General features: G+C 33.8%; 1 protein-coding gene across 1 annotated transcript; it reads right to left on the reverse strand.

Annotated features, from left to right (window-relative positions):
- Positions 1-4,477: 4,477 nt before the first annotated feature.
- Positions 4,478-7,305, reverse strand: LOC123523927 (cytochrome P450 2B19-like). The gene has a single exon (XM_045301698.2). It carries the CDS (start codon positions 6,878-6,880, stop codon positions 5,360-5,362), a length of 1,521 nt encoding a protein of 506 aa, XP_045157633.2. The 5' UTR covers positions 6,881-7,305; the 3' UTR covers positions 4,478-5,359.
- Between the last annotated feature and the right edge of the window lie 5,509 nt (positions 7,306-12,814).

Genomic DNA, 12,814 nt, shown 5'->3' on the forward strand with positions numbered 1-12,814 from the left:
CACTCAGCTAGGCCAGAGTTAAGGCCCTTGACTTAGTCAAAAATATGCTTAAAAGAGCATTAAAGTTTGTGTCGCTCATTTCTAAAATAGTACTTGACCTAGGGTCATGAAACTTCAAAGGAATAATATTCAGCATGTGAAGTTGTGCACTTGGGATTGTGTTTCGGATTTCTATCAGTCAGACCAGAGTTATGGCCCTTGAATGTCAAAAATATACATAAAGGGCAAACAAGTTTGTGCCGCACGTATCTCAAAATAGTATTTGATTTAGAGTCATAGAACATTAGGGAATTGTTTTATAGAATGTAAAAGTGTGCACCTGGTGGTCTGTTTGGGATTTTACTCATCCTGACCAGGGTCATAGTTGTGTGTGATAGGGTAACTGACAGACAACAGAAAAACAGTTCTAAACATCTCTTTATGTTATATACTCTTACCACGATTAACTTGACAGTACGGTGTTTTGAGTCACTGTGACTACCCTTACTCTCAGTTTGCAAGATAAACTTAGCCATACACAACTCAAAATTTTCATACCGAGTTACATTTTTGATGATTTCTGCTCTGTGTGATGTTTCTTCGGGTTTTCTGAAATATTATTATTATTATTATTATTATTATTATAATACCAGATTTATATAGCGCCATATTCATGATAAACTTTACATATAGCAATATAGATTAAATTTTTAGATATACATTTTTGTACACTATTTTACCAAATTATTCAAGCCAATGGTTTTACGATAAGTAATCCCTCTCTATAACTGAATCTTCACATCTATTTTGTAATTAAACCTTAATATCAAATTAGAATGGTGAAACTTGTATATTCCGACATGAAAAACACCTGTCTTAAATAGAGATAACTTCAACGGTTAAATTCGTTTCACATTTGTGGTGTGCGCCATTTCGCCACTGACAACTGGCTAAGTGTACATTTGGCTTCGTTGCACTGCCTGAATCTATACGACTTGCGCCGGTCGCTTACTTATTTGGAATTTGTCAAAATGGACAACAAAAATAACATGTGTTTTTACTTGCGTCTCTCGTGGCCCACATACGCTAGAGCTGGCTATCAATAAACTGGCCCAGTAATGATACAGTAAACGGGACATCAAAGCCCATGCGGATTTTTGTTTAAACAGTACTTTTCACCTGTAAGTGACATATTTAATGAAAATAAAATGATTGTTTCCTTCATCTAAATAACATGTAAATGCAATGCAAGGATTTTGCTTGAACTTGTTACCTTCTTTTTGAACTGTAATATTTTTAACATTGACTTAAATTCTAGTTAGATTTTAGATTAGGCGATTTCCACTTATTTTAGCGTATTCTCGTATTGTCAGATAATAAGACGTAAATATATACGCCTGTGGTGTGCCTTCCGACAAGAATGATACATTTCGTGCAACAGATGCGCCATTGTTGACAAAATGCAAACCGCAGACGTTTAATGACTTTTTTATTATTATATTATACAAAGCTTTATGACGTCGGCGTAAGATTACTCAAATGACGTGCTTATATTATCTCAGCAAGCGAAATCGTATTGTGTGATTTTAACCATGGTCAGCTTATAACGAGAAATATCGTCCTTGATTACCGATTGTGTTAAAACAATTTCCCTCTGCTTGGATTGTCTCCCTTACATTAGCTTAGCTAATTATTCGCCATTGAATAGGCAATACATTGAAATAAAGCTCGCATATCATCTTGTAGAAAGCAACATAACCTTTGAATTTTAGTTTCAGTTTGTTGTCCTGTGAAGTTAAAGAATAGCAAATAAACTCAGTTATATAGCAAATAACTCAGAGAAACACAACTCCAAAACAACATAAATATTTTTTTTTTCGTCGCATCGTAGATGAATGCTACGATTTTTGCGTAACATCCTTAATTGTTAGAAAACCATTTTTGCCAGTTAAAGGAACAACTTTACGACTGTATACTTAGTATATTATACGTCCCGCATATTAACTCGCACAATTAACATTAGCCTAAGACTCTTTTTGCGACATACATTTTACCATTTTTGCTTTAATGACTGTAGTCTGTTGAAAGAACAACTTCAGCAGAACACCAGACAGAAAAGCAGAACAACTCCAGCAGAATATCAGAACAACTCCAGCAGGATAGAAGAACAACTCAAACAGAATAGCAGACATAATAGCAGAACAACTCCAGCAGAATATCAGAACAACTCCAGCAGGGTAGAAGAACAACTCAAACAGAATAGCAGACAGAATAGCAGAACAACTCCAGCAGAATAGCAGAACAATATTAAAAAAAAACTCAAAAGGCTAAATGATGTTTTTTTTATTTAAACTCGCATCTGCATGACAATTAACATCAGCTTAAGACTATTTCTGCAACAGGAATTTATCTAAAATAAAAACAAACAAACAAGAAATGTCCAAAAAAATAGAAGTTCACTACGTAGAGTGTCTTTAAAAGTTTTGAAATTTGAATTGCGGTTTATGACAATACTGTACTGTACTGAAATAGTCTTAGGCAAATTCTATTGTCAAAATGATGCGAGGTAAAATGAAAATATAGTCATTTAACATGTTTGTCTTTTTAACGTTGTTCTGCTATTCTGCTGGAGTTATTCTGTTATTCTGCTATTTTAATTTTGTTCTGCTATTCTGCTGTTCTGCTATTCTGTTCGGGTGGTTCGGCTATTCTGCTGGAGTTGTTCTGCTATTCTGCTGGAGTTATTCTGCTATTCTGCTGCAGTTATACTGCTGGAGTTATTCTGCTATTCTGCAGGAGTTATTCTGCTATTCTGCTGGAGTTGTTCTGCTATTCTGCTGGAGTTATTCTGCTATTGTGCTAACTTCACAGAGACAAGTTTGCTCTGGCCATGCTTTTCACGTCGAACAAAACCGTGCGAAAAATGAAGGTCGCACAATGGTCTGGACAATCCTATTGTACACACTCATGGAATTCATGTTGTATCTTTTACCTTTTTAAATGTACCCATTTTCCTCTCCATTCACAACTTTCATTGTTCGCCGAAATTTCAAGTAAGGTAACACTCTTTTCCAGAATCTTACTCTTTATTATTCTTTTTTTCTCGTATCGTCAATAGTTAGGTATTTAAATTGTTGTGGGAACTAACAAAACTATTCGTATTGTTCACAAACCCCATGGTTGTATTTTCCTTAAACAGCTGGGTGAAATAAAAGCCATGTACTGTTCTGTTCTGTTCTGTTCTGTAATATCCTGTGCCCTTTTTCTTATTATTATGAACTTTATCATTTCATATCCCTGGATTGAATTGTCAGTTTTGCTTTATGTAGTTATGTAAATTGACACCGCGTATGTTACAATAAGCTGTAAAATACCCACCAGTTTTTAATTCCTGACTAGCGTTGACGTTAAATGGAAGCACTACACTAAGTTGCAAATATGTTATCATAATGTTCAAACGGTAAGATCACTTACATCTGTTCTTATAAGTTGTCATATTCCTGAAAATACGATTTATTTGCCTCTAAAGTGAACGAAATTGTATTTTTATTGCTTTTCATTATATGTTCAATGTAAGTGACGGTGATACTTTTAAAACAAAATGTGGAAGCAAGAAGATATTCATTTAAAATAAATATTTTTACATTATTAATCATTATTAAGTAATCTGTTAAAACATCACAAATATTTGAAATTAACCACTGAAAAAAGTTTCCGCTCTAAGTTTTATCAAACGGGATAATCCGGTTACACTCAAGGCGGACAACCTACTTTTCGTGCCTCTATAAGTAGTAAGTGACAAAATACTCTTGACCTCTAAGTGTTGGGTCTCTATACGTAGTGAGATATTTCTGTTGGGAAGCCTATACATTGTGTATAATTATGTTTTTTTAATTTCATAAAATTGTGCTTGTGGTAGAATATATGTTAGAAGTTCATTTCATTTTGCCGGCAAATGTTAACAGGACCAACGGTACTGTTTACACCAAATAGGAAGCGATTTATCAGTGTTAATGTGAAGTAGTCCAAAACATCCATGTGTTGTACCATATCAGGATAAAAACTAAAACAGAAAGAGCATTGAACATAAAAAGTGTTTTGTTTACGATGATGGATGGACCATTGTCTGGAATTTCATTCGATGACACTTATTTTGAAAATATATACACATGTTTTTCTATATATAACAGTTAAGTTAAATTAAGGATTGTGTATCTTTAAGTGGTTTAACCTTTTGTGAAAAATAATGTTTCAGTATCAAAGTTAAACTGATGACAAAAGTTGTCATTCTTTTCATTCATGTTATAATAATATAAAAATAAGATATGTATCACATTAACAAAGTCCTTTCATACCTCACCAAAAATGTTGTATTATTTTCATAGTATGATACTATCATATTTACGTGTCTCTTCTGTTAAATAGTGTCGCCATATGAGTATGTACATGACGTTTTAACCTTGATGTGTTTTATACGGATGTAACATGAATATACATACTTAGTTACTTATAATTTTATTAAAGAATATTTATATGTTTAAGCATATTAATTGCCTGATCATTACAAATCGAGCGTCGAAATTTTATCAAGCCATTAAATACAACTGGTATGAAAATATGCATACAAATCTCTCACGTATCATAAATGCACATAACCATAAATCCTGTCGATCAGTATAAACGTTGAAATATTTAGCGAAAATACAAAAACATGTAATAAACTCTATATGAAGATCCTTTGGAAGCATTGAATGTAATCAAGCACTATAATAGCAGACTCGGTTTGATTGAGTCAGTTCATGAAACGCAGTGGATTCTACATTTGTACTATGTATTAATCGCGCAGAAACAAGTTTAAATAAATGTTAAGCAATTAAATTCAGCATTGTATCAAAATATGCATACATATTTCTTACTTATCTAGAATGCACGTGCATGATATTTATTTATATAAAAATGAGAAAGAATCGTACTCTTAAATCCCAAGCTGACTTAATTACTAAATTTACGCATTTTCTTTTCCTGTAACATTATGCAGATATTGTTATCCAATTAAATACACACATCAGTATTGTGGTACACATGTGGAGACGCACTCCTGTAACCACGCGTGCACACAATTTTTTTTTGCTTTTGTTCTGTCAGGCAATATATCAAATGATATCAGAAAAAAAAATGGTTTAAAGTATACATGTAAATTTATGTACAAAATTTCCATTTACCACAGAGGGGAGTTTATCTTTCATACATCTGATTAGTAAACTATGCATAATCAATACTTTATATATAGCATACACAATTTTTTATGTCAAAATGTATTTGTTAAAATGATAAGCACCACACCTAAAACAAAAATGTTGGAGGTGTTTTTCCGCATTTATTATATCTGTACATCACATCTCCTGATTAGCTTGCACGCAAATGGTTTCGGTTCTAGAAAAAGTCCAGGGACGTATCCTCTCGGATCAGCGCTTGGTAAAGTACTAAATTCCGGGGGGAGAAGTGAAAACCTCTGCAAAATGTTTGTCAAGTAGAGAAACATTCTATTAAAAGCAATGTCCTTTCCTGCACAAACTCGTCGTCCGACGGAGAACGTTGCAATTCTCCTCATCTTTTCGTGGTTGGCTTGTAAAAGGGCACCATCATCATCTAGGAACCTACTAGGACGGAATTCCCAAGGTTCGTCCCAGAAATGCGGATCATGATGTATATACCAAATGTTTGATAGAAAAATATCATTTTTCCTAAAGTGGTAAGTATCTAATGTGTAATCTTTTGTCACTGAATGAGGAAGGCCAAGACTTCCGAAAGAAGTGTATCTAAGCACTTCGTACACCACCGCCCTGCAAAATGGCATTTTCCTTTGATCTTCTTCTTCTGGCACGCGAGCTTGACCAACAACTTCGTCGATTTCATTTTGAATAATTGAAATATTCTCCGGATGATTCAGCAACAGTAAAAAGCAAGCGGAAACCGCGGAGTTTGTAGATTTCATAGCTGCGACAATAAGATCTAGAATTATTCCTTTTATATTGTCATCTGTGATAAAAGTGTATCCTCTCTCATTATTGACATCTGATTGTTGTCTAAGTAGGGCATAGACTAGTCCCTTGTCACTTTCTGCTTCACTGTCTGACTTACATTGGTTAAAATACGTATTAATTACCCAATCTCTGGACGACATCATTGTTTTATATACTGCTCCAAGTTTACCAGGCAAATGTCTTGCAAAGGGAAACGTTGTTAGAAACAAATTGACCGAGGTTTCCAATAAATAAAATGTGTTATCATTAAATTCCCATAAACGCTTACTTGTTTCGCCATCAACCCCTTCGCCTGACATCAAAATAGAAACAAGATTGGCTAGTGAATGTCGAATAAATGGTTTAAGTTCAAATTCTTTTCCATCATATTGCTCAATCTTCTCCACAAGCCTTTCCATCTCCTCATTAAAGCTGTTTCGGAATCCGCCTGTCTGGCTTTGGCGCTTGAGACATTTCTGAAGAAGTCTTTTCAGCAGCACAAACTTCTGATTGTTATTGAGAGAAAGAACGATATCTGATGTTTCATACACCGCAAACTTTCCAACAAACGTTTCAGATCGATCATTAAAATATTCAATTTGTTCTTTTTCCGCAAACACTTTTCGAACTAGATCAAAATCATTTAAAACAATAATTGTCTTTCCACATATTCTAATTTTGAAGATAGTCCCATATTTCAAAGCCCACTTGTAGAAACTAAGATGCATTTTCTCCGGATTCACAGAGAAAACAGAACCAAGGAAAGGTAATCCAGTTGGACCGGGAATGTTTGAATTGTTCTGCTTTATCCACAGGTAACAAATTAACGATAATATCAAAATCAGTATGAGAAGAAGAAAAGTGGCAAAACTTTCCATATTTTTTAATATTCCAGACAAACTTTTTACTTTTTCAATTATTTTTCCTTGTAGCGTATATCAAATCACAACTTTTGAAATCACAGTAGGCTACAACATGTACATGTGTTATTTGTATCTTTTTCCCCATTAACAACCCAATTGTTCTCACTTCCTTCCCGGCGTATGTAAGTATGTTGAAACCGGCAACGTATTATCTTAAGTACCCAATACTAAATGTTCCGGTCAATAAGCTACATTAAGAAGAAAAAGTTTGATACATTTCACACTTCATTTAATCTTGCATGGCAAAAGTTTATTTCAATTATCTTTTAAACGTTTTCTCAAGAAGTATGATAAAAAGTATTTAAAGACATTATCACACTCTGGATACGTTCAATGTATATCATCTTTTCTACACAAGTATCTTAAATTTACACACCACCACAATTATTTCAAGATTATAATATATGCTTATATATTCTCAAACATCACTGAACAAACGTTCTTCCCAAAGTGATAAACATGGGCTTTTATGGTTTTATGATAAAGAGATATATGACCGAAGTTTAAATGGTTTACATTATAATTAGTATTTAAAATATAATAAATTGTACCGTATTTTTAGGCATACGACAAAATATTGGAGCAAAGTATGCTGATATTACCTTTGTCAATGTATTTTATAATGTTGATGATGAAAGTGCTGCTGATGATGGTGATGATGATTTTCATAACAGGATGTTTTTGATGGCGATGTTGATAGTGATGAAGATGTTTCCATGATAAGGTTGTCAGTGAAATAAGAGTGGCATGTATATGGATAATGAGGTTGATTTATATGGTTGTTATTGATGGATATTATTGATGTTTGTGATGATGAAAGTGTAATTAAAACATTTGGTTTGAAGTGATAATCAATTAAATGTTATAACTGTATATTAGGATTCTAATACGACTCGGCAATGTTTAAACCATCATTAAAACACTGTTTCCGTATACATTATTTTTATTTGTTAAATCATCATCATCACTAACATTAGCATTAGAAAAGAATCGGCATGGTCTTTTTAGCAACATTAAACTGGAAAGCTAATGATTGGAACTTTTTTTTTTTCAAATTATTTAATATCAAATTTGAATTTCTCAACAACAAAAAAAAAAAAAAAAAAAAACCCACAACATTTTGCCAATTTGGACTCATGAAAAAGTTAACTTGTTTACATTATACCTCCAATAGACTAGCTCCTAGACTATGGTGTATCATTTTTTCAATTTCTAAAATTTTGAATAAAGCCAGTCTATATCCTAATTAGAGGTAATTAAATTCTCTATATTACACATAGATCTAGTAACATTCAGGGTCTGCAGTAGAAACCAAGTGTGACATATTTAAGTTTCTCAGAATCAAACCATTATTTCATTCTATCCAGTTAACGCAATATGAAATGTATAGAAACATACATCAGTCTTCGTGTGAATTCTGTTAGCTCCGTTTTTCCTCATTTTGTTTGTTTACCCTTTACAGATAACGGCCGTACCATCTCTAGTATATATCAAATGGTCCTGCCATCCTGCAGCTTAAACCTGGACTATAACATTAGATAGTTCTGGTACCCCGATATGATAAGGCACTCGATTAACTGTTACACGTGTTAGTCGGTTACACGCGTCATGATAGTACGTCAAGAAACTTGATCTATTTGTAATTTCTGTATTGACAGAATTAATTAAGACCAAAAGAGACAGCACTAATATGTTAGTTTCATATATTCTGTACATCTGTAACGTTATTTTTATAAAACATCTTTTCTCATACTGTTTCTTTCATATAACTGCGTGATTTTTACTGAGAATATATGTAATGAACTTTATAAATTTCGTAAACTTGAAAAATAACCGGGGAGTGGGGAGGTATCCACCTTGGTCAAATTGAGCAAGGTGGTGATAAGGGGAGGGGGAATTTGTCCTACATTCATTGGATATGGCCAATGCGCCTCCCCCCGTCCTCGCCCCCGGTGCTAATTTGACCTAGGCGGACAAAATTCCCAATTCCATTTTTTTTTTCAATTATATCATGATTTTCACTTTTAAAATGATAATTAGATTCTATCGCTTTAAAAATTGTATTTTTGTTTCTTTTCTGATCATCCTCGTTCAGTTTTGAAGTGTGTAATCATCAAAATGAAAGAGGGATTTTGTCCGCATTGGTCAAATCGAGCAGGGGGTGAGGCAGACTTTCTTTCCACATTATCATACAGTAGATCGCGTGCAATCTGATAAAAACAAATATTTGATGTCAGCTTGCAGTTTCGTACCTTATCGTTTACAATGTATAGATGACTCACATAATAGTTATTCAACTTGAAAGGCAGATAGCATCATTTGAATACCATAATATTTATTATAGATAATCACTAATAGGATGGGCATTGAAAACTTTTCAACCGCGACTATATAATTTACATACTTTTACATGAAAGTATGTTCATAAAAACCTATCATGTAAACAATTTATCACGTTTTTGTATATTATATATAAACTACATTATTTTCTTTCATGTCATTTTTCATCTCAAAAGCAATTTGATTTAAGGGAAAGATTTTTTAATATGAATATATATAGAAACACGACGTTTTGATATACCATATTGGAATAAATTTTGATTCGCTGTGAATAAACCCAATGATTACTAAAACACAACATTTCCTAATGGCATTCTGTGTCTAAGATAATTCGCTGGAAAGAAATGAAAATATTTATTACAATGAAAGCAACACTTCAGGTAAATGGTTTTAATGACTTGTAAATGCATTGAACTTAAATTAGAAAGTCGTGCGTAACGTACTCTTGAACACTAGATATAATTTAGAAGAGAAATCCACCAATACTGGTTAAGTTTTGCGGTATTAACATTATTGCTAAAAGGAAAAAATATTAATGGCCGTGTCATAATGGTCTAACATTAATATGTTAAGTGAAATTTACGTATTCTACCGTGAACGCAAATGAAATAAAGTAAGTAGTTTGATATAAGCTAAACATTTGTACAACTAACTGAACAAGAGAAAAATTTTGTTGAAAATATTATTGAATATGGAAGGTTTTACTGTATTTCTTCTCCTCATACTGATTTTGATATTTTCATGGAGGTTTTACAAGTGGATAAGGCAGGACATTTCAAACATTCCCGGTCCAATTGGATTACCTTTCCTTGGTTCTGTTTTCTCTGTAAATCCGGAGAAAATGCATCTTAGTTTTTACAAGTGGGCTTTGAAATATGGGACTATCTTCAAAACTAGAATATGTGGAAAGACAATTGTTGTTTTAAATGATTTTGATCTAGTTCGAAAAGTGTTTGCGGATAAGGAACAAATTGAATATTTTAATGATCGACCTGAAACGTTTGTTGGAAAGTTCGCGGTGTATGAAACATCAGATATCGTTCTTTCTCTTGAAAACAATCAGGAGTTTGTGCTGCTGAAAAGACTTCTTCAGAAATGTCTCAAGCGCCAAAGCCTGACAGGCGGATTCCGGAACAGCTTTAATGAGGAGATGGAAAGGCTTGTAGAGCAGATGGAAAACTTTGATGGAAAAGAATTTGAATTTAATTCACTGATTCGACATTCGCTGGCCAATCTTGTTTCTATTTTGATGTCAGGCGAAGGGGTTGATGGCGAAACAAGTAAGCGTTTATGGGAATTTAATGATAACACATTTTATTTGCTGGAAACCTCGGTTAATTTGTTTCTAACAACGTTTCCCTTAGCAAGACATTTGCCTGGTAAACTTGGAGCAGTATACAAAACAATGATGTCCTCCAGAGATTGGGTAATCAATAAGTATTTTGACCAATGTAAGTCAGACAGTGAAGCAGAAAGTGACAAGGGACTAGTATATGCCCTACTTAGACAACAATCATATGTAAACAATGAGAAAGGATACATTTTTATCACAGATGACAATATAAAAGGAATAATTCTAGATCTGTTTGTCGCAGCTATGAAAACTACAAACTCCGCGGTTTCCGCTTGCTTTTTACTGTTGCTGAATCATCCGGAGTATATTTCAATTATTCAAAATGAAATCGACGAAGTCGTTGGTCAATATCGCGTGCCAGAAGAAGAAGATCAAGCGAAAATGCCATTTGCAGGGCTGTGGTGTACGAAGTGCTTAGATACACTTCTTTTGGAAGTCTTGGCCTTCCCCATTTAGTGACAAAAGATTATACATTAGGTACTTACCACTTTAAGAAAAATGATATTTTTCTGTCAAACATTTGGTATATACATCACGATCCGCATTTCTGGAACGAACCTTGGAAATTCCGTCCTAATATGTTCCTGGATGATGATGGTGACCTTTTACCAGCCAAGCATGAAAAGATGCGGAGAATTGCAACATTCTCCGTCGGACGGCGAGTTTGTGCAGGGAAGGATATATTGCCTTGACCAGAATCTTCCTTTATATGACGAACATTCTGCAGAGGTTTTCACTTCAACCTCCGGAATCGACGACTACACCTGATGCGGATCCAAAAGAATTCAACCCTGGCCTTATTCTAGAACCGAAATTATTTTCATGCAAGCTGATCAGGAGATCTGATCTATAAATATTTTAAAGTTCGTCCAGCTGATGATAGGAAGCTTACCAATGTAGTACTTACCTTTCCTGGCCGTCTGTTTTCTTTCAACATGGAATAAATTATTGAAAATATGGAGAATATAATATACATGCATATCTATGATGATATATTTTACTGCTTACGTTTGTAAATGATTAACTCCTCAGCTCAGTTTTGGGTATCATATAACAAACAAGAGCTGTACAAAAACAGCAACGCGCGACTATTCAAAAGTCTTGTCAGCTGAATGAATATAAGTGGAAAATTGGGTCACAATTTTGTAAAAATGCAAAACAGTGTTGTAACACTAAAGCAAAAATTGCAATGTATAGGTATGAACTCTGTGCAGTGCATGTCAGAACATCACAGTGAACAAGTATGTGAAGTTTAAATACATTCCCATAGTTGGTGCTGAGATACTAGCTTACATACAAAAAATTAACCAAATATTTCAGTCAAAAAGGGGCATTTCAAAAAATATTTACAACTATTTAAACGCAGTGCATTTGTACAAACATTTGACCGAGTGTGCAATACAGTAATCAACATAAAAATCTGTTTTAAAACCTTTAAACTAAAATATTTTAAGAATTTATTGACTGTATATGCATAATTAAAGTTATTGAAGCTTTCATTATGAAACGAAACGATAGATACATTGATAAAATTTCATATTTTAAGTAAATATTATTAACGTTATTCATGTATAAAATTTAAAGTGTTGTGTGCAAAAAAATAAGCTGTTTTATGACAATCGTAAGTAGGTAGGCGCTCAAAACTTTGGGACATTGTGTCGTGATGTCGCAATTTCCTTCATGCAAAAATCAAGTACTAGTATGTTATATTGATTTTATGTCAGAAGCAAGTGTTTTAAGTAAATATACAGGCACTATTTTTTCCTTCGTTTCATCATTGTTGAAAATTTTGATCACATGTTTTAAAAAGGCCACTCTGTAACAATAAATGAGCCGCGCAATGAGAAAATCAACATAGTGGCATCCGCGCAGTCAGGTCAGGATCCATGCTGTTCGCTAACAGTTAATCTAATTGCAATAGGCTTTGAAAGCGAACAGCATGGATCCAGACCAGACTGCGCGGATGAGCAGGCTGGTCTGGATCCATGCTGGTCGCAAAGCCACTATGTTGATTTTCTCATGGTGCGGCTCAAATATTTCCCAGCCTTTTTTTAATGGCGTGTAATTCCTTTGTCTCCGAGCATACCCGATTGTCCCCGAACATACCCGATTGTCCCCGAGCATACCCGGGATATAAGAGTTATTCATTTTTATTCAAATTTTAATTGTAGTCCTGATGAAAAGCTAGTGATTGA

The sequence above is a fragment of the Mercenaria mercenaria genome, chromosome 3 (assembly GCF_021730395.1).
Source record: "Mercenaria mercenaria strain notata chromosome 3, MADL_Memer_1, whole genome shotgun sequence".
NCBI lineage: Eukaryota > Metazoa > Mollusca > Bivalvia > Venerida > Veneridae > Mercenaria > Mercenaria mercenaria.

Coding starts and splice junctions, on each gene's coding strand:
- LOC123523927 (XM_045301698.2), bottom strand. CDS start 6,880: ATGGAAAGTTTTGCCACTTTTCTTCTTCTCATACTGATTTTGATATTA.